Below are 23,563 nucleotides of genomic sequence, written 5' to 3' on the forward strand. Positions count from 1 at the left end.
CTTGTGGTGGAGAAAAGGTTATAACATGTGTGCCAAACATGGGATTGATAGTGGAGGCTATCTTTAATCCATTTAGGCTCCATGCTGTAAAAGTTTAACTAAATGAGTTATCCTATAACTCATGAGGCAGACTTCTGGCAGCTTGGAAGCATTAGTTAGTTATTAATCAACACTTTAAAACATAATTGCTTCAAAGGAGTGAAACACAAGCTATTCTAATGCTCTTGGAAGTCACAAAGTTACCATTATACTCCTTGCTCCAAACAAGTAGTACTACTGCCACATCTGCTGAATATTCAAGAGAAATTGATTCTGCAACTGCTTCTGTAACTTAAAGACCACACGTTTGATGCCCAGTGCAACTAAAGTTGTGTTATTGATTGGTTCTGGTAAAATCTAGAAAAACATACCTTGACAACTGTTTTTAAAAGCTGCTCTGAAACAAGTTCAGACCAATTCTCACTGGATTCTTCCTCTGTTTCCTGTTTCTACAGAATGGCTCAAAAAGAGAAACTCCAGTGCCTGAAGGACTTCCATAAGGACACTCTGAAACCATCTCCAGGTAAAAGCCCTGGCACCCGGCCTGAAGATGAAGCAGAGGGCAAACACCCCCAGCGTGAGAAGTGGGCGAGCAAACTGGACTTTGTTCTGTCCGTGGCTGGCGGCTTTGTTGGTTTAGGGAACGTCTGGCGTTTCCCGTACCTCTGCTACAAGAATGGTGGAGGTGAGGCCTTTGATCTCAGTCTTATCAAACGTGCTCTGATTTTCCATATTGGTCTTCTTTGAAATCATGCTGATTATGTTTTCACTCCACCCAGGTGCATTTCTCATCCCCTACTTCATTTTCCTGTTTGGCGGCGGTCTACCAGTCTTCTTCCTGGAGGTTTCCCTGGGTCAGTTCACCTCCGAGGGTGGCATCACCTGCTGGGAGAAGCTCTGCCCCATCTTTACTGGTATGTAGCTCATTACTTATGATTAGATTATCGGGTGGGGTTGCATTTCAGCACACAATGTGGTTTTTGACATGAATGGTTGTAAAGAGTAGGAGAAAGGAGGTGGGCAGGTGGGTGTTGACCCTGCACATGGAAACCCCACACATAACATCATGGACACACAGTCTAATGTTTTAAAATTGTAGTTTACATACACAATGGAAAAGCTGAGGTCCTTTCCTGTAGTGTGTTATATATGTGTTTGTGCTTGTAAATGGTCTACAAGGCTAAGACACACATCCCCCACCTCCCCCCTGCCTGAAACTCCTCCAATGGTCTCCTTTGTTGACTTCCGTTAAATTGTGACATCACTATCTAATACTGGCGCTTCTATTGGCTAGCGCTCCAACATATTGTACGCTAAAGGCTAAGGGCTGGGACATTTCCGACACATCTCTAAGCAGTTGACCAATCACAACCGAGCCGGCCAGCTAACCAATCAGAGCAGACTGGGCTCTGGTTTCAGACAGAGGGTGAAAAGAGGTGCTGCAGTAGGAGAAAAATAAAGAGCTTTTTGAACATTAAAGCATGGAGACATGTCACAGTAGAGGAACAAAATACAAATATGAACCTGAGAATGAGCATTTATCCTCTTAAGACTTAGATGAAACCTGTGTTGTTGGACATTAGTAGGACAAATAAGGAAGATTTTTTTGTGACATATCACATTTACTGTTCTCACATTATCCTACTGAGGGCCTACTTGAAAATCCAACATGGCGTCACAAACCTTTTCCTGCCCAACTCAAAGGGTTTGAATTTTTCCAGACCTCTGTTGGTTTTCACAGAGGAATGACTGTGCAACATAAGGCTGAGTCACGCCAGAGTCTCCTCCAACCAGAGCGCTGAGACTGTACTGTGCAACCGTTTCCAGGCAACCAGGTTTGCTCTGGTACACCAACACACTGAGGCCTCTATTCTGCGTTAACCTTCCCCAGCTCTCACCTCGTCTCCGGTGAAAACCCCCTCTCTTCAAGGAAAGCACATTCACAGTTCCTAGATGTATTCCCTGATTACAGGTATCAAACAGAGATAGTTTTTTAAATGTTTGCCAAGCCAGACTTTTCTTTCTTGAGTCTAAGCTCTATTTTTAACTTTTCTACCACATATTCCTTTCTTTTTTCTAGATATGTTTGTATACAGTGTATATATATTTATTTAATGACTCGTTTGTCCTTGCATGTACCATGCCCAAATACTAACCCATGTCTTTACAGGCCATATAATATATAATAATAATAATATATATTTATATAATAAAACAACAACAAACTAACATGGTTCATGGTATGCCTAAAATTCAAAATATTTTTTTAATTTTTTATACGTGAATTAAAGAAAGAAATTGAAATATATATAAAGTAGTATTATTATTAATAATACAATATTAAGTAGTTTGTAATAATAATATTATTATAAAAGGATCAAATACATAAAGTAGTTTTTAATAATAATCTATAATAATGCAAATACTAATAAAGATAATATAATAGTTTATCGGTTTGTTTGTTTTGTATTAACCTAAATCTGCAAAGTGGCTGCTATCTAAAATGCTGAAATAAATAAAGTGCATTACACATAATATTTGTGTTGCCAAAAATCATAGTGAAGTATTGTATAAAGTAGCATAATATGAAAAACTGAAAATGAAAATATAAATATTTTTATAAATAAATAGAAATACAACTAATTATAACAAATAAAATATCCAGGTGGAGAACAAGTACCACATGTTTTACACATGCATAGCACTGCAAATTGGCAGGTATGACATTTTTTTTTCTAGAAAGGCAGATGGATAATAACATTTTAATATTTCATTTGCTTCACTCCAAGCCTCTCCTCTTCCTCCTCAGCTCTTCTCACCTCCCCCTCTCCTCCTGCTCACTAATCATTAAGGTTAATGTATTCATCACTGTTTATTTATCTCTCAGTGGGTATTTACTCAGTTTTATCTTTTTAATATTCATGCTGATTCGCTATGATTAAACATACATAAACCTTCTCTCTGGTTCTTCTCATGACTGTTGAATTTAGTCTAGTAATTTTATCGTTACTGATGACAACCGTAACCGATCATTGTTTCTTTAACTCCATTTAATTATTTACTCATGTTGCGGTTTTCACTTTCACATTACACACGTTCTTTCTTTGTTTCAGACATTATCCCTCCGCCGTCACACACACACACACACACACACACACACACACACACACACACACACACACACACACACACACACACACACACACACACACAGTGTCCCAAATCACACGTTGCTACGGCAACAGTGAGGCAACACATCAGAGAGATGAAGAGAGAGAAAGAAAGGAAGCAGAGCAGCGAGATCTGAGGAGCTGGGAGATGGATTGATAAAGACAAGACAAAAGGGGGGAGGGAAATAAAGGCAGAGAGAGATGAAGGGTGGAAAACAGGAGAGGAGGGAGGAAGGAAAGGAGGTAGAGGCAAAGAAAAATGGAGGGAGAAGAGGAGACTGTAAAGGAAAGAGACGAGAATGGAGGACATGAGTCTAAGAGAAAAGGAAATAAAAAGAATTAAAGCAAGATCAGAGAGAACCAGAAAATAGGAGATATATGAAAGAGAGCCCTCTTTATGCCTTATGTTTTTGTAAACATGATTGGGAAATATAAAGGTATAACCGTTCATGCTAATGTAACATTATGGCTCTGACCTGGAATAAGAACGAGAGGAGAATCGAGACGTGCTCCACGATTCTGCCCACGTGTCTGATTTTCAAGAGATTAAAACATGTCGCGAATGATGATCATTGAAAACAACCGAACCAGTTGCAGCTCTGCCTGTCAGTTAAAAGAAAAAAAATGACAGCAAACTGTGACTAAATAAGAGCAGCTGTACAAGTAAAAGTCGAGATACAGAAATAACAACAACAATCAACATTATCTATGTGCTCCAGGATACTGTGGACCAAATACCTGAAGTCTTTACTTCTGTAATTCAATGTTTTTCTTTGATATACATTAAAATCGGAACATTCTGTAACCAACACCACCGCTCATTACAATTCCTTATTAATTAATGTATTATTAATACTACTGAGTATCATGCTGTGTCGTGAAAGACTACAAGCCAGTGGAAGTACAATCCAGCTTCATAATGACTACCATTTAGTCACTTGTAGAAATTGACAAGCATCAATGTCTGTAGGCCGACCCGGAAGTTAGCATCGCAAGGATTCCCTCCACAAGAAGCAAGGGAATTCTTCAATTGGATGTTGGAATATTGCAGAAAATAACACATTTCGGCAAACACACATTTATCATACTTAACACCAGTGGCGAGCCGTGACTTTTATACCTAGGCCCTCTGACCCCCCCCACCTTTGATGATCAAATCACTTAAACACAAAGTCCATCCTCCTGTCCTTTTGGATGAAGCACTTGATGGCGGGGTCATGCAGCTGATCCTTTGCCACATCATTGTAACTCAATCTTGAAAATGACTCTGTTAATCCTTTCGCAACGATGTCATCACTATCACTGACATGAGCCATCATGAACGAACTTATGCTAATCATAAATCTATCGATCATACATTTATTGATTAGATTTATGATTAGAAAATTATAAAAGTAGGGTAGACATGTGGATATTATCCGGCTGAACAAAACGTGCATTTATCTAACCGGTTCGTTCCACAGATCTTATTTCGAGCTATTTTCCAAAACCCTATGGAGAAATCCCATTGCTTTTTTTGTCGAGGGAACCCATGCGCAGCTTACTTCCGGGTTTTAGGACGCGTCACTGCACCACTTTATACACATGCATAAACTTCACAGCGGGCGGAACTTCTCATAAAGCCCACCCATTTAGAGGGAAGATATGATTGGTCAATTGTACTGTCATTTGACATTACTCTCTCATTGAGTTACTATAGCGGGCCCTATGTGAATTTACAGCAGGACAGTAACTCGCAGAGAGGGCCAGACGAGCTTCTTTCATTTAACCCTTCACATTCCAACAGAAACTGAACAGGCAGATTTATTTCTTTGGAAATGTTATTTTAAATACAATTAAATACAATTATTTTTGGTAAAACTAATGAAAAATATAACTAAAATATTTAATGTTTTCAAATATTATTTTTTAGAATACCTTAGGCCCTCAGAGAGGGCCTAGAGGGCCCTGACGGCTCGCCACTGCTTAACACATTTTGTCAGCAGGATAGTCTCCACATATTAACACCACTTTGTGATATTTGAAGCAAATGTAAACACCAGAAGTAAAAAACTAATGTTAGGCTATAATCAGACTACAGAACGGTCACATGACTTAAAGTCACCACCGCTAAGCTAAAGGCGGACTCGTGTCAGCGTGATGACGTTTAGTAGTTAATTTAGTCATTTGTTAGTAACCACCGACACGTACTGTAGAAGCTTTGGACATTCACCAGTGGTGTATTTACTGATATACTTTATGTCATAGAACACAACATTTAAATCTCTTCAGCCTGTGTTAAACAGACCTTAATTCAGGCTTCTAACTAACACTTTAAATGGAACGTTTCGGAAGTACTAAAATGCTACGTCTTTTCAGGGTTTTAGCACTCATTCCTGCACCACTCTATGGTGATTGTTGTTTTATATGACGGTGCCAAAGACACATTCCCATTTCATGCAAATGTAATGGACAATGAAGTTATCTGAACCTGAAAATGTTACTGCTCTTAGCTTATGTTCAGACTAAGAAAACACTGTTAGATACTGTACACCAGTCATTACGGAGTGGTTAAAATAACCCCTGTCCCAAACACAATGTCAGACTGAGTTATCAAGGGGAAACCAAACTCAGTGTGATTAGGCTGATCTCCTCTAGCTGGGAACAGGCTTAAAGATTATTGACATGTACAAAGAGAATACACCCAACACATAACAACTGTTTCCACTGACATCCAGGAAGAGGCACATATTCAATCACTGAGTAAATGCATAGAAACACACGGGGCGACAGGTAGACTATTATTAGACTTGTGTTGCTTGGCAACTGACACACTCTCGGCATGTTCTCTCACCAAAACAGAAACAAGCCATTCATCAAAAACTGTTTGACTTAACCCTGCCATCCAGATAGAATAAAGGTTAAAAAGAGAAATGTTACATTTGGATTTTATATTTAATGGAAAGCTGAAAAAGTGGTTTACATAACACCAGTCTATCAGTTTAATATTAGGTGGTTTATATTGTTATTTATTGATACGTTTTTCATTATTTCTTAAAAGTTTTAGTACTTGTACCAAAAATAAAAGTAGTCCACTCGATATAGAGTATGGCCCTTTTTGGAATAGTATATCATGAATTACTGTATTATGACTATTAACAGATTTAAGTTGTTTATCTCTTCAGTTATCTTGGTAGCTTAACCAATGATGAACAGTTTTTGTGTGTTAAAGGATCAGTTGTTAATGTAAACAGTCAGAGCGAGGTCAGCCGAGGTCAGCAGATGAGCACAAGAAGTGACATCATGGAGGAGGACGCATCTGTTTGTTTAATCGTGTGTGTGTGTGTGTGTGTGTGTGTGTGTGTGTGTGTGTGTGTGTGTGTGTGTGTGTGTGTGTGTGTGTGTGTGTGTGTGTGTGTGTGTGTGTGTGTGTGTGTGTGTGTGTGTGTGTGTGTGTGTGTGTGTGTGTGTGTGTGTGTGTGTGTGTGTGTGTGTGTGTGTGTGTGTGTGTGTGTGTGTGTGTGTGTGTGTGTGTGTGTGTGTGTGTGTGTGTGTGTGTGTGTGTGTGTGTGTGTGTGTGTGTGTGTGTGTGTGGGTGATCAAAAGGACATGATGCGATGGTGAAATAGTTCACACACATAAAGCAAACTGTACAATTCAGGAAAATGTACGGAGACTAATGTTTACACACACGCAAACATACAGATGGCCTATGACGTTAAAGGACATTTCATTGGGATAAGTGCCCTCTGTCGGTGGTGTTTTCCAGAATGAGGGTACACACATATAAGTACTAATATACTTGAGCACCCCCACTGACCGCGATCATTACTTAATCTTATCTGTGTCCTTGTGTAGTGGGAACACACAGACAAAGCCTTGACCCTCTGTTTACCATCAGTTCTGTCTCAAGGCCAGGATTGTCGCAATGAAGTTAATCTCATCGGCCTTCCAAACATCACTTAGTTTAGGTTAACGACAACACTGAAGGTTAACAAAACGAAAACAATATTGCTGTAGATCTTGAGTAGGCTACTATGTGTAGTTCGCTAACAGAAACATCTGTATACAAATATAGTCTTTTAATCTGACATTTGAGTTTGTATTATTTATTTACTAAAGAGGACCTAACATGCTCTTTTTCAGGTTTCAGTTTTTGTATTAAGTGCTTCTACTGTGACATGTTTCCATGCTTTAATTTTCAAAAAGTTCTTTATTTTTCTCATGTTCTGGAAGTGGCTCCGGCAACTTAAAAAAGAAAGACCAAGAGGTCAACACAAAAGCATAAAACCAAGGCTGGTCGGGTTATTTCTTGAGGAAAATGTACAAACAAATGTGCACATTTTCAGCATAACTTATTTATTGTGAGGACATTAAATCAAAACTAAGTGTGTTGGTTCCTATTTTATGAAATGTTGCTTGTTTTGTCATGAACACTCAACTGTTAAGGTACATCCTGTTTTTGGCCCGACAATACTCAGCACTAACAACTGTCTTTTTTTCTCAAAATGTAACATTACCAGAACTTTTATGTTGTAAATTGTGGGTATTTTGATGAAAATATCCTTCATTTATTTACAAGGGCAATACGCTCAAGCCTCCAATCAGGTTGTTTTCTTTACATTCCACAATGTATTTGAAAGAAGGTACCATTCAAGCCTTTATTCACTTTGATAAAAAATGCCTGTTGCTCTTTCTTTTACTACCATACAAATCCTGTTCAACAGAGAGTTTGCTCACATTGTGACCTTTAATCTTGATGACCATTTATTGGACTGTTGATGGAATATTTGGTATCCTCAACCTGAGCTCTCTTCTCTCTCCAGGTATTGGTTACGCCTCCGTTGTGATCGTGTCTCTGCTGAATGTCTACTACATCGTCATCCTGGCCTGGGGTCTCTACTATCTGTTCCAGGTAGGTTTGAGAAACTGATGGCAAGAAAAAACGTTTCTCTAACTTTCTCTCATTTCTCTTTCTGTCACCTCCATCACAAATAACTAACATTGTAGGAATAAAACTGGATTTTTATCAAGACAGTTTGACTTCTGATACTCGACCCGTCTGTTTGTTTGTAGCCTTTATTTAACCAGGTGAAAAATCCCATTGAGATCAACGATCTCTTTTTCAAGGGAGACCTGCGGTACATTAGTTACACATAAAAACAACAGAAAACAAAAAGGACATCACAACATAATTACAGGGGTATAAATTAGCAACCTATTCACAATGACAGGTATCTAATAACATTTAATCCAGCCGTGCTTTAAAATGATGCAAGGGAACCAAAATGCTCAGTTTCAATGTGTTTTGCATGGTGTTCCAAGCTAGAGGAGCAGCGCACATAAAAGCTTTAGTACCTAAAACAGTCCTAGCACTTGGCACATGTAATAAGAACACATCCTGGGATCTCAGGCAATAGCTACTTGCCACTCTCCGTGAGATCAAAGAGCATATATAAGTCGGTAGTTTACCCAGCATGGCTGTATATATGAATATGTACCAATGACTGAGCCTCCGACCAGTAAGTGAAGGCAGACCTGCCTTGGCATACAGGGTACAGTGATGAGTAAGTGCTTTACAGTTAGTAACAAATCTCAGAGCACTGTGATAGGCGGCATCTAACCTTTCCAGGCAATGGGCAGGTGCATTCATATAGATCAAATCACCATAGTCTAGCACAGGTAAAAAGGTCACAGTGACTAGCCTTTTCCTGGCTTCAAAAGAGAAACAGGACTTGTTTCTAAAAAAGAAACCTAGTCTAACCCTCAGCTTTTTAAGCAGATTAATGACCTGAAGTTTAAAAGTAAGACAATCATCAAGCCAGATACCAAGGTATTTATAACAGGTAACCACTTCGAGTACTTGTCCTTGCATAGTAACAATATCCAAAGCAGTCTCTGGAGTCTTTTTAGCTTTAGAAAAGAGCATTACCTTGGTTTTCTCAACATTTAAAAGAAGCTTAAGCTCAGCGAGCTGAGTCTGAATAATGTTAAAAACAGCCTGTAATTTAACAACCGCCTCCTTAATCGAGGGACCTGCACAGTACATCACGGTATCATCCGCATAAAAATATAAAGTAGCTTCATCCACATTTTCACCTAAACTATTGATGTAGATGGAGAATAAAAGTGGACCTAAAACAGAACCTTGAGGAACACCATTAGCAATGTTCAACCACTCAGAAGACAGCCCATCAAAGTGAACACATTGGGACCTTTCAGAGAGGTAGTAGGTGTAGGTGGAGCAATAAAATCTGCAGCTATCTTTAAAAAGAAAGGTTCTACGTTGTCCGGGCCAGCCGGTTTCTTAGGATCTAACTTGGTTAAAGCTTCATGAACAACATTTACAGTAAAAGGAGTAAAACTGAAAGGGTTTTCCAGACCACATTGTTCAGAGTCACAGACTGTGGTGTTCACAGAAGCAGAGTTAGTCACAGAATCAAGAATGAGAAAGTTAGAATGAGATCAATTAGGGAGGATTTATTAGGGGACTTAATGTTAGGGCGAGTAGGACTGTCAACAATCTGAGTAACATTCAAAGAGATACAAAGGTTTTTAAAATCCTCTGATACTGCAGTTAACCAGTCCCAGTTAAAATCTCCAAGTAGCACTATTTCCTTATAGTCTAGTTGCGATAAAAGATTTGCTAGTGAAGACAAGGAGTCCTTGACAGCTGAGGGGGGTCTGTAACAGCCCACCACCATGACCAGTTGACCCTTTGCCACTTCTATATTTAAGGCTAAAAATTCGAATTGCTTACTGATAGATTTGGAAACCAATGTGGTTACACTGAACTTATTCTTAACATAAATGGCAACGCCACCACCTTTATTAGGCCGGTCAGTACGATACACATTATAACCATTTAAGGATATGTCAGAGGCCAAAATAGTTTTATTTAGCCATGTTTCTGATAACACAATGACGTCAGCGTCAGTCGAGCTTGCCCAAATGCGGACAAAATCTAGTTTTACCTAACAGACTGCGCACATTCAAGTGGATGAAACCCAACCCAGACCTAGCTTTAAAATCAGCAGAAGTAGCGATCTGACTACTACTACTGGGCGGTCCAGGGTTAGGTTGTACATTTCCTGACAGTAATAACAACAACAACAAAAAACAGGCATCTTTTCCTCTTAAGCGACACACATACATTGTCATCTACTTTAGAATCACTGGAAAAGTCTGCGAGAGTGTGATTAGAGTTTAAGAAGCAGTCCTGAAGTACCATCATTGCAGGCAAACAAAAAAGACAAACATATTTTGCTCGACAAAATATGTTTGTCTTTTTTGTCTGTACTTGTTAGCTGGAATGTCAGCCTTTTTTATAGAAACACTCTAGGAAAATGTTTCAGGATAAGTAAAAGGGGCCACCAGAGCCATGGTTGGTTCAGAATAATGTACTTATTGGGGAAATCTTTTTTTATCCTGTGTTTTTCTTTCTTATGTATACACAGAAGGGAGTAATGTTGTGTATGTGTTTGTGTATGCATAATATATTTATGGGTTTGCATTTGTGTATGAGGTCAAAGCAAGAACTTCACATCATACTGCATCTCATTCTTCATTCTGCGTACAGTAGACCGCCAAATGACAATTGTTATTTGTTATAGTTTATAATGTATATATGACGAGAACAAAAGAGCAGAGCAAATCAAGCATCACATAAATGTAATCACATATCCGTTTCTTATATTGTCTGCCTAAATGTATATATTTCAACCCTTTGTCTGAAACACTTGCCTCAGACATCATAATATGTGTCTTTCTAACCCTAACGCACTTTAGTGCCTGTCTTCTAAACTCCACAAAAAAGTGACGTGTTTGACTTGAAAGAAATGCGTTATTTGCTTCTAGACAGTTTAACATGTCCTGTTTATTATTTTCCATACCAGAACATCTAAGAGTGTATTAATTTGTCACACTTAGGCCATGACCACCTACCATAGAAAAGAGAAGCTGTGTTTAGAAATGTCACCTATTCAGGTCCATAATTATGACACCAATCAGAAGAAAGGCTGTCCTTAACCTGTTACGCACGGCCCCCCCGGTACCGGGCGGATAAACGCGTCATTTGCAGGAAACAACGTCTAAGGAATCTTAATATTTAATAAACTATGAATGTTTTATATCCATGTAACGGGAAGAAACTCGGCTAACTGATCTTTTTAAAAAAAAAAATCCAAAAAAAAACCACAAAGCTAACACTCAGCCTCTGAATTAGCCACGAGCGAAAAAATGTAACCTATCTCTGCACCTAAACTCACTCCTAACTCCCTTATTACTTATCCTAGATGCACAGCCAACCCCTCGTTTTGCTTCAGCTGGAGACACAGAATCATTTGGTGCCCACCTCAACACTCAGTGATAAACATTTGCGACGCTATAATGCTACATGTGGCGCTAGGTAGCTAGAAACGCTAACATGGCTTACCTTGGTCAAAACTGGTCTTCAATGGCATTAAAACGATAAAAGAACGATGCTGCAGTTAATCCATAGGTTAATCCAATGTGTCTGTGTCCTCTTTGAAATGATTTCTGATAATCCATAAGCAATAAAACTGCTTTTTCGTTTCTAAATGCCAGAGCTAGAGATAGGTCCACTCTGCTGCAAATTTACATGCGCGCAGCCCCCACCTTTTCTCTTCACAACGTGTGTGTGTGTGGGGGCCCCCCCTTCCATTCTATTGGCTCTAACGGTCAGAAAGAGGTGTCAACCATCAAAATCGACCAAGGGGGGCCAGAGATATGGAAAAAAAACATTTTCACCCAAATCACCTCAGAGGTGGGGTGGTTTTGGCTAAACCTCTCTAAAAAGGTCAAATGTCACTTGTTTTGCATCAATCTTGATACAGGGTACTTATTATATGTTGTACTTTGGATTCCTAAAGCTTTTAGTCTACTAACCCATCATCCAAGGGTAGTTTTCACTATAAGTAAAAAATAATTTTTGGACGGACACTATAATTTACAGTTTTTTACTATGTAAAATCTGAATTTTCTTTAAAATAAAAAACATCTATATTGATTCTGACACTTCTACATCCAACTCACAGATGTAACCTTGCTTTGATAAAAGAAATTATTCATATAACCCTTTTAGAAGTTAAGTTGTTTTGAGCATGTCATTTTCGAGCCTGAAACATGAAAAACAGGCTTGGTGCTTAACAGGTTAAGCTAAATTGTCCTCTAACCTGCTTCTTTATTCCTTTCAGTGTTTTCAGCCGGAGCTGCCCTGGGCCAAGTGCAATCAGCCCTGGAACACGGATCGATGCATCGAGGACACCTTCCGCAAGAACAAATCCCTTTTGCTGGGTGCCAACATCACCAACTTCTCTAACTTCACCTCCCCCGTCACCGAGTTCTGGGAGTGAGTTACATAAGAGCACACATACATGCTCGTTTACATGCTCGTTTACATAACCTGTAATGTTTTCATGTCATCGAATGTGATGTGTCGTGTTCAACTAAAGGATAAGTGAGTAGAATGTCCCATAAAGACAGTGTATTGACTCCTTCAACAATAGTCCATCTGAATCATCACTTGACTATGATTAACTGCACATGTTAGATGGTGTCTTTATCAACAGAGACCCTGCCCTCGGCTTTTATTTTTCTCATTTTGCTGTGTTTGGGAAGTTTCATGGCGTCCATTGATATAAAAACGTAGCAAAATACGGCAAGATCGTATCAATTAATCTACAGTTCTAAAGGAGAAAAGAGGTGGATGTAGTCTAGTATAGTTTTCTGGACTAATCTTTTGAAGCCTCTCGTTTGCCGTTTTGGCCTTAGCCATCTTGTTCTTTTTATTATCTACAGTTGACACTAAAGGGTAGCGCTTAGAAAAACTGTTGAATGTTGAAGAATAAATATTATTCTACCAAAGTATGATTAACTTTCCACAGCTAAATGAAGGGGGCAAAGTGTAAAGTACTAGTTCTACCAATGCCCCTAAGCATACCCTTCTATCACCTATTATCCATTTTACTCTAAATGGAACCATCATTTACTAAATTAACCTAATGCTGTATTGAAGACACATTATAAATATGTTAACGAGGTAGAAAATCAAGTTGTATGTTAATTTTCATTGACTTCTATGCAATCTGACTTTGAAGTTCCGCCCTGCTGGTCATTCGAAAAAATACGGATTAAAAGGCACTTCCCACTTGGCTTCAGTTTTCAGAGCTGAAGGGTGGCTGCTCGACCTGGACACATTAGAAAAACTAGAATGAATGGCGGCATGCTTTTATTTTCTAGAATATTGAGCTGGCAGTGTGGTTTGTCACCCCAGTCAAAGACCATAAATTCAACTGTTCAAAAGAAAAATAGTAGATTAGATTACACAGTTATTTGATTAATACACATAAACACTTACAGACATGTGACTCGCCCACTTGATTAACTTAAATTTGATGAAATCCACTGTAGCTTTTTGTCACTGTTACATAATGTCTTAAGTTGAACAGATGGACCCACACGCTTACGAAGCTTTCCTTTCTGTGTTCCAGACATAATGTGCTGGGCATCAGCAATGGGATCGAGGATATAGGTCCTGTTAAATGGGATCTGGCTCTGTGTCTACTGCTGGTCTGGGTCATCTGCTTCTTCTGCATCTGGAAGGGAGTCAAGACTACTGGCAAGGTAAACAAATGTTTCTGTGAACCTTTACTTTCTGGTTTAAAGCTGATTTTATTTTGTCTTCCACTGTTAATACAGAGAAACAATCTTTTGTTTCTCCTGAACTTGATGAACTTTACAGAAAGGCAAGAACTGACTTGTCCGCTTTTATCTTTGCTGCATCATAATGACTGCCACAAACCATGACATGCTGATGCTCATATTACTTTTTTGATTTGGTCTTAAGAGAACAATAGGGGCTATGTTCAAACGGAGTGCAAGTTGTTCTCAATGCCTGGTTGGGCTGAGAAAGCAAAGTACATTTGCTTTCAATATTATTTTTCATCCTGTTAAAAAAGAAAAAGTGGTATAATCTTTTTTGACCCCATGCATTCAACTAATTGTAAGACAGACAAAATTACCGTAGCAAATATGATATTGTTTTGAATGGATTGATAAAGAGAACATATCAGACTTTGGTTAATAGCTGCTACAACAACAACAACAACCACTTTCCATAGACCAGAAAGCTCAATCAATCCCAGACTGCTCTTTTTATAATCTCAACACTATGCATTGATTAGACGGGCCTGATGGATGCTCTCTGGTTGCTCTAAATTGTAATTCTGGTAATAAAGTCACTCCTACAAGGCCATGTGTGGTCAGGGCTTTCCAAATAACAGCTTATGATACACTGCTATTGATTTAAGGGACTCTCTCTGGTCTATCATGGTCACCATCCAAAAATATCTTCACACATTTATCAGACCATATTCCCTGTAACGAAACCTAAGATATTAGCAAGTGAACCAAACACATTAGCAATTACTTCATGGCCAAGGCGGACCATTTTTTACACTGTAAACATTTAGTTGTAGTTTTCCTCTGTAGAAAATGACAAACTGTAACATATTTTAAAGAGCTTTTCCTAAATGTGCCTTTATTTTCTGTATTGTGTTCTCCATCAGGTGGTCTACGTCACAGCAACGTTCCCTTTCGTCATGCTCATCGTTCTGTTGATCCGTGGTGTGACCCTGCCGGGAGCTTCTGCCGGCATCAAATTCTACCTGTACCCCGACCTGGCTCGTCTGCAGGACCCAGAGGTAGGTGCCGTTGTACTGCCCGAGTGAGAAACCCTCAACATAGGTCTCCTTTTAGAGTCACTGTGTCTAGCCAAACATCTACGCACGTTGCTTACTGTTGAAGAAGTGAAACGTCTTTCTGGTTGCAAATAAAATGTGAGAAATGTCATTTAAAATAATTGTTATCAAGGTGTCATCGCTAACTTTTGGTACTGTTTAGTCTGAACAGAATACTTAGACTAGATTTCTACAGACCCTGAATTCCCTAGTCCATATAAGTGTTCAATTCTGGCAAGACACCGGCGTTGCTAACCGCCAGCATTTACACTAATTCTCACTATTATAAGTCAGTCTAGCCTCAAAATGATTTTAAAGCTGGCATTTTAGGGTAAAATCATTACATACATTAACTAATTATCCACCCAGCTAGCTTCGCTAGATATTACCCATGCCTTGTTATTCCCCTCATCAGCAGGCCTCAGCCTTTTTGTATGCGCTCTCTCCTCCTACTTACAGGTGTGGATTGACGCCGGTACCCAAATCTTCTTTTCCTATGCCATCTGTTTGGGCGCCATGACCTCCTTGGGGAGCTACAACAAGTACAAATACAACTGCTACAGGTGAGGCATCAGTTTTCAGTGAGGGGTTAGCGGTAGTGGAGAGAGGGGGAGACGGGATCGTTGTGTGTTCATTAACAAATCCTCCTCATGACATATGTGTGACATAGGGACTGTTTGCTGCTGGGAGCCCTCAACAGTGGTACCAGTTTTGTGTCTGGCTTCGCAATATTTTCCGTCCTGGGCTTCATGGCACAAGAGCAAGGGGTGGACATTGCTGATGTGGCAGAGTCAGGTACGAGGGTTCTGTAAAGGTGGCAGTGATGGTGGGCGCTGCTTTCCTGGTTAACAAAATAAACGACAGTAATGACAAAGAAAAACAGCAACGAATCCCTAAAGAGAATTAGCCAATATGTTTATTTTCGGCCAAATGAATGGTAACTTGGTATTAAAAGGATTCCTGGATTAATTACAAATGACGGCATCGGTATATGGAAGTTTCCGCAATCAAACACTACTTGACAAAAGCAGAATGTGAGAAAATATCTGATCGGTTTATTAGCGCATCATTCGAGTGAAGAAAGTTGGATGGATTTGGACTAAGAGAGAGATGTTGGAAAATGTATTTAGTTTTCAAAAAGAGCAAGAGTTAGACCCAAGCCTAACCCTAAAAGGCATAAAGAACAAGCTAGAGTTTACACAGAACAAGCGATGTGGGGACATACAATGTATCCTGTGCCAGTGTGCTAGCCTAAACATGCACAAGAGTTTTGGTCCTGAGAGGTTCCTTTTCTACCTTCATGTTACAAACTGATGTGACCATTGATGTGGTTCCTATCTGGTTGACTGACACATATGGTGTTATAAGTTGTTTCTACAAAAGGTTTTTTAGAATTGGCAATCTTTCATGATGTCATCTTTTGTGATTTAACAAAGTTAGCTCAATTCAAGCCAGGAGCCATGCCTGGTTTTCTGATACAATCAGACTAAGGATTTTATTAATGCTTGTTTTTCACATCCCAAAGCAAAGAAAATATGAATGTTGGCTTGTTTTAAAAATATATACTTAAGATTACACTTTAAGAAAGGTGTTCTCTGTTTTTATCTAGAACAACTATTGGGTTTGTTTGGAAAGTTTGAATCTCGTCTTTTCTTGATTTAACTCACTTCCTTTACATGCTTAAGATATAAGGCATTCTGTTTGAAATCAAATGAGACACAAATTTGCAACTTTTCATGTTTGCTGATAACATAGCAATGATGTTGTTACTGTAAAATGCTTTTGTGAAACCCAGGCTTTAAGTATTTCCCGAAGATCATCTAGGTTGACAGCGCAAATTTAGATTAGTGCATTCCGCTTACTCCAAACACTGACTATGCTGCCAACCCAGTCGATACGAATATTGGACAATTCTGTGGTCTCCTATTTGCATTGCCATGCCATTCTTTTGGATGGCCCATTTGTCCGACAGCCCGTTATCCCAAAAACCAAAGGCCCATTGTTCCAAAAATACACTCTATCCAAAAAACAGATGGCGGAGGCATGACTCGCCCTACTGGCTCTGGTTGGATTTGCCTTACTGGTTTCCTGCCAATGCCTAAACATGACCAGCCCAACCAATAAAGGCAAAGATTACAGGTCTGATTAATACATTCTGCATAATAAATAGACATGTTTTATGCAGAGACAATTAATTAGACAAGTAATTCTGGAGCAATCGACCTTTGGAACAATGGGGTTTGGCTCCAATTGGAAATGTATCAGACTTTTTGAGTTTTGGAATAACGGGCTTTCAGAACGATGGGCAAAGCCCCAATTTTAGCAGACTTATCCAATATCAACGTTGTGTTTGGTGAGTGGGTTGATGCCTCACAGGTTAGCAAAGCATTAAAAGGAACTAGGCAGAGCAACAGGGAACTCAGTTGTTAAAGAAAAGGTAATTTTGTCCTTTAGGTTGAACAATAGAGTTATTTGAAAGTGTAGGGAAATCTCAAGTAAGTCTGCCTTAACTGCGATTACTTGATTTCCTCGTACTTTGTATATGAATGTTATCAATTCAGAGACTCAGCTGAGTAAATATACAGAACTCGTATATCATGCTATAGCTACTACGAACAAGTCTGTGCTAAAAAGGAAAAGATAAATATATACAAAATAGGTTTAAATATGTAGTAATTTGTGTTTTGTAAAGTTGTACAGTAATGATATCACACTGTTTGATGGTGATTTTATTTTACGATTTTGATATACTTGATTAGCGTTCTGTTAGCATCTCAGGGAATAGAAGTTGTTAGTTGTTAGTCAACGCGGTGTTTGGTTGGATGCCTTGTCATTATTTGCAACAAAAGCTGAACATACTTACATACTGTATGATGCTATCAGCTGCGATGCTGTTTTGCTGTTATGGCTGCTTTCTTGTTTTTTAACTTCTGTTTTCACAGTTTCCAAGTTAGCATCTACGTCAAATTAGACCTCTGGTTTTAAAAAAAAAAGGGAAAAAAAAGCCTTTTGCTTTTTATTTGACAACCCAGTTAACATCAGCTGCTGTTTTGTTTGGGCTGTTTTGCATTCCTCATAGAGACACTATTTCTTAGTTCAGTCAGGGATGCAAAATGGCTACAGTGATGTAGGTGTTATTTAAAAACTATATTAATTGAGAAAAGCCAAGCCTTGATTAACCTTTTCCAGGAGTTAACTGTCTTCCAGCTGCCTGGAAAGGTGAATCAAGCACAAGTAGGTTAAATATTTCATAAAGTACCTGCAATGTTGGATCTTTGGTCCTTTAGGTAACTCAACACACATATACAATCCTCTACATTATGTACTTGTATATATTATTTATATTATCCTTCACAACTTCTCTCTTATTTATTTCCACAGAGATGCAATAAAACACTTCTCAGAACAGTGTACTTTACTTACTATACTTAACCTGTTCTTTATAATTGTTCTGTTTAACTTTGTTATAATACTTTATGTTTTTAATGGTAAGAAGTCATCGTAAATAGTAATACATAGTTTAATGTGTTAAGTGCACAAGGTTAGGGATCTTGTACGTAATATTTATAAAAAATGAAGATACGGGTAAGTAAAGATGTGTATAAGACATTCTTAATACCTGTTTATTCACAACACCTAACGCTAAATACCAAAACATAACACAGAACCGTGTAAATGCAAAATGGTAGCACAGGTTAGATCATAAATTCAAATCTGGTTTTGCATCTCCTTTGTTTGGGTTTTTTCTTTCCCACAGAGAGGCAGATCAGATGAGCTTATCGTAATACTAATGTTCCCTCCCCCCCATCCCTCTCTCTTTGCTCTTACCCCAACCCCCCTCCTCTGCAGGTCCAGGCCTGGCGTTCATAGCCTATCCCAAGGCTGTATCCATGATGCCTTTCCCTACAGTGTGGGCAGTGCTCTTCTTCGTTATGCTGCTGCTGCTTGGCCTCGACAGTCAGGTTAGCAAAAATATATATGAAGATAAATGAACTTTAATCTCAGAACTCAGACCTTTTCTCAGAATTCAGAGTTTAAAGTCATAATTCTGACTTGACTTGGTCAAATCTCAAAAGAAAAATGTATGTGGCCCTAATCATTTTCCATAGATATTTGTAGGCAAACAATAAATGGTGTCTAATTGACATGGGTGAGGAAACCAACATACACTTTACCAACAAAACGTGAATTACCGAATGTGGGTTTGCTTAATGATAATGGAAAATTCTGAGGGGAACCTAAAAACAGGGGGGGCGCTAACATGTTATATTTGCTAACAAGAAAAAAGTACATTGTATCGAAAGAAAAAATAAATACTGTGTATTGCATAAAATAAAATGTACAAAAAAGGAATACATCAATTTAATCAGCTTTAACCAATTCAATAGATGCAGAAATGAGACACAAGTGATGCTTTTAAAAGGATGGGTAATAAATATGCGTAAGGTTAATCATGCTATCTTTTTTAAGAACTCTTTTTGTATTCCCTGCAGTTTGTGGAGGTGGAAGGGCAGATCACATCACTGGTGGATCTGTATCCGTCCTTCCTAAGGAAGGGTTACCGCAGAGAGATCTTCATCGCTATCATCTGCAGCATCAGCTACCTGTTTGGACTCACCATGGTTACCAAGGTAAAAAAAACTGCCAACAAAAGAGACCAGAATGTATGTAACAGTGCAAAAGTCAATCAACAGTTAGGGAAATGGCTATTTTGGATACATTTGTCCACCACACTCACAGTAATTATCAAGTTTAAACATGCACACGGCACATTTTGAGAATCGTATATAAACACTATGGCTGCTGACTTTATTCCGAGCTCTAACCCCTGATGAATACACCAGGAACAACAGCGTTCATACAGCTATTAGTGTCAGTCCCCGGGGGGGTGACAGAGGGCTATTTATACTGCCAAGTCATGAGAACTTCCCTTCCTGTATTATTAGACCCAGCTTTTCCAAATATCTTTTTCCTATTCATGTCTATTTTTCTCATCATGTCTTTCCTTCATGTCCTCTCATTCGCATCTACTCTTTCTCTATAGTTAATTTTCTCTGTTCTGATATTCTTCCTCTTTGCATCACTCATGTTCCTTCTCTGTTTTTCAACCTTATCTCTGTCTTGAACATTCCACATTTCCTCCCCCATTAAGTATACAGTCACACCATTGTTATGGATGATCCTCCTAACACTTGCCCTGTAGCAAAAGACCCTTTTCACTCCAGACATTTTGACTCGCCAAATACAAATGTAACTGTCATTATCTCCCAAAGCTTTGCTATTCTGCCTGGCTCACTGAGGCTTAGCAAGACATCTACGGAAAACCCAACAGAGTCCCAGTCAGTTGTTACATTTGAGTTTTTTCTGGCCAGTCATACTGAAGCATATCAAAACATCTATTCAGGCTGCTGAAATGTTAATATTATGACCTTTATTGAAAGGCCTTTATCGTCCTCATCCTCCCTCTCACACTGTCATTCTATTTCCTGCCTCCCTCGCTCCCTCTGTTATTCCCATGACAACATCTTTTTATGGCTCCGGTGGCCTGGTTCAACTTTAGGATTCCCATGATCGTTCACACACACACACACACACACACACACACACACACACACACACACACACACACACACACACACACACACACACACACACACACACACACACACACACACACACACACGAGCAAAGACAGATGTGCACATACACACTCAGAAACAGTAGCAGACTCACATTTAGTTAAGATAAATATAAATGTTATTTATATAGCACCTTCTAAACAGAGTTACAAAGTGCTTTACATAAAAACAAAACACCTTTTTAAAATGCACTGACACTAAAATCAACACATAAAAACACTACTTAACACATTATAAAACACAGAGGGTCCAACAAATCGAATGTGATAAAACACTAATAATCTGAGCCATTAAACACATTATAAAACAAAGACAGACAAACAAATAAAAAGTAATAAAACATCAATTAACTTGCATAAAATCCATTTAAAAATTCAGTTGTTATGCCTTTATGTCAGAAAGGCTAAATAAAGCTGTATTTAAACTGTATGTAACGCAAGACACAACAATATGGACCCTGAGCATGTTTTCTATTGATAATGAGATTGAACAATATAAAATATTGCCTGAAATGTACTCTTGGAAAAGTGTGTTATTACATCCTGTATTTGTGTTTCTCCGCAGGGTGGCATGTATGTTTTCCAGCTGTTTGATTACTATGCAGCTAGTGGTGTGTGCCTTCTGTGGGTGGCATTCTTTGAATGTATAGCTGTTGCCTGGGTTTATGGTGAGTAGCATTTGGAAATATATATATATATAGCAAAATATTGTGAGCCTGTAGGATGTTTACTAAATAAATAACTAGTTGATTTAAGTGCACAGGAAATGATTGGCTCTCATGTATTGTTTTATAATGTCTGCGTGCACTGAATCAGACGTCTGCTTGTCTTTGCACTCTCTCTAAGAGCATCCACTTTGGGATGGATAAATAAAGCTGTATTGTACTGTGTGCCTACAAAGGAGAAACTAACCTTTAGGTCAACATTTTTCTGACTGGTTGACATACATAACAACCTCAACTTAAAGGGGCCCTATTATTCCCTCATGTTTTATGTTTTGTGTTAAGCATTTTGAATTGCCTCTGCGCCCGAACATAATCTTGTATTTTTGTGGTGCATTCTGTGACTCAGTAAGAATTGAATTGCAAAAACTAATAAGAAGGTGTTTTACTGTTTTCATAGGCGCTGATAATTACTATGATGCACTTGAGGACATGCTGGGCTACAGACCAAATGCTTGGATGAAATATAGCTGGAGTTATATCACTCCTACACTGTGCATGGTAAGATAGTTGTTATTGTAAGTATCAGCTGTTTGGTCTGCCAAAGACCTTTTAGAAAGAGTTTGACTTCTTCTTCCTCTTTTTTTAACCACCATTATTCTGCTTCCTCTATCTCGTGCTCGTGTCATCATGATGTTGGCATGTTTCTTAAAAACACATTTCGCCATTTCAAATTGGTCAATTTTCTTGAAATACAATCTCCATCCGCTTCAACCTTCTGCATATGTTTCATCAAAATGTCTTGAAAGAAGGTGAAAAAATATATAATGAAATAATTGAGTAATTATATATATACTCCATTGGCACCCTTTAGTATATATTACGAGTTAATATACACTCAACTAGGCTGTTGTTATGTCTCTTTGGGGTACAACACATTTAGGTTTCTGATCAATTAGAATAATAAGAAACCAAAGAATAAATAAACTTTGAACTTTTGTAAAGCAGACATTGAACTGTTTTCAATGGTCATTTGACTAGTTAAAAAAGAAAATGGCGGTTGCAAGTTTCTATGGTGAGAATACGTTTCTTTACGCTTTGCCAAACTGCATTGTGGTTCCGTCGCTTCGCGTTGCTCGCTTCAAAAGTTGAGAAAAGTTCAACTTTTGAAGCTTCGACGTCAGCCAATCAATTCATATGCCAGTACAAGCTCTAGCCAATCAAACTGCGTGCTTGTGTGTCCGGGGCGGGAGATTCATGTGATTGGTTGTTGGTCGAGTTTCAGACACGCCCACCGGCAAGCTTCAGCGCACGCCGCCGTGTGGACGCTGCGTTACAGCAGAAGTGACAGAGGCAAAAATGTAAAGAGCAATCTCACATGAAAATTATAGAGACAAGCAAACGTTAATAAAAAAACAAAAATAAGGATAAAGAAAGAAGCAGTAACAGAATATTTTTAAGTTAAATTCCTGTATAAAGGGGTTGTCAAATAAATACATAGTCATTTGTAAATGGTAATGTCTGTTCTGTTCCTCTCCTATCTGAAACTATTTGTATTTGAACATTTGTTCCTTTTCCTCTCCAGGGCTGCTTGATCTTCTCCTTGGTCAAATACAAGCCACTGACGTACAACAAGGTCTACGAGTATCCTGATTGGGCCATTGGAATTGGTTGGACTCTGGCCTTGACCTCCATGATCTGCATCCCCATGGTGGTTGTGATCAAGATCCTCCGTTCTGACGGGCCGCTCATCGAGGTGGGTGGAGTAACCTTATGGTTCAGTTTTGTTTTGTAGGTTATTTTAGATCATAGATGCTCATTCCTGTTGTGGAGGAAATTCAAATTCCCTTGAGAGAAACTGATAAATGATTCTTTGACAAAGTTTGTCTTTTGTTATTACATTACATTACATGACATGTCACTTGTTAGACGCTTTTATCCAAAGCGACTTACATACTCAATACTGTGGGCAATCCCCACAGGAGCAATTTGGGGTGAAGTGTCTCAGGGACACAACGACATGCTGACTGCAGTGGGGTTTGAACCTGTGACCTCCTGATCCCCATACCAAGGCTCTATCCACTGCGCCACACGCATGTTATATTTAATAAAGTAATAAAGAAAGTCAAAACACAAGTGAAATCGATCTCAAATGCAGGGACAGAACAACTTAATCTTCAGAGGATAAAGAGGTTCTGTACGCAGAATACAGTAACAGTCACACTATAAATTAATGAAAGGAAGCAGCCAACTGGTCCCACCCATAAACTACCTTAGGCCCCGGCTCCACGAGGACAAATACGGCAAAACGCATCG

The 23,563-nt window shown here is 38.8% G+C and overlaps 1 protein-coding gene across 3 annotated transcripts in view; it reads left to right on the top strand.

The window, feature by feature from the left end:
• LOC117497875 (sodium- and chloride-dependent taurine transporter-like) overlaps positions 1 to 23,563 on the top strand; it is a 42,816-nt gene that overhangs the window by 13,104 nt on the left and 6,149 nt on the right. The window contains exons 2-14 of one of the 3 annotated variants that reach the window (XM_034149907.1): positions 495 to 724; positions 819 to 953; positions 8,015 to 8,103; positions 12,404 to 12,558; positions 13,700 to 13,832; positions 14,777 to 14,911; positions 15,407 to 15,510; positions 15,618 to 15,742; positions 18,797 to 18,909; positions 19,441 to 19,578; positions 21,151 to 21,253; positions 21,708 to 21,808; positions 22,833 to 23,003. In XM_034149907.1, coding sequence (XP_034005798.1) covers positions 496 to 724; positions 819 to 953; positions 8,015 to 8,103; positions 12,404 to 12,558; positions 13,700 to 13,832; positions 14,777 to 14,911; positions 15,407 to 15,510; positions 15,618 to 15,742; positions 18,797 to 18,909; positions 19,441 to 19,578; positions 21,151 to 21,253; positions 21,708 to 21,808; positions 22,833 to 23,003 — 1,731 coding nt within the window. In that variant the 5' untranslated portion in view covers position 495. Of the gene's footprint in view, positions 1 to 494; positions 725 to 818; positions 954 to 8,014; positions 8,104 to 12,403; positions 12,563 to 13,699; positions 13,833 to 14,776; positions 14,912 to 15,406; positions 15,511 to 15,617; positions 15,743 to 18,796; positions 18,910 to 19,440; positions 19,579 to 21,150; positions 21,254 to 21,707; positions 21,809 to 22,832; positions 23,004 to 23,563 lie in introns of those variants that run through there. The other 2 variants (XM_034149906.1, XM_034149908.1) reach the window with 2 other exon arrangements.

Source organism: Trematomus bernacchii, unplaced genomic scaffold (genome assembly GCF_902827165.1).
Source record: "Trematomus bernacchii unplaced genomic scaffold, fTreBer1.1, whole genome shotgun sequence".
NCBI classification, from domain to species: domain Eukaryota; kingdom Metazoa; phylum Chordata; class Actinopteri; order Perciformes; family Nototheniidae; genus Trematomus; species Trematomus bernacchii.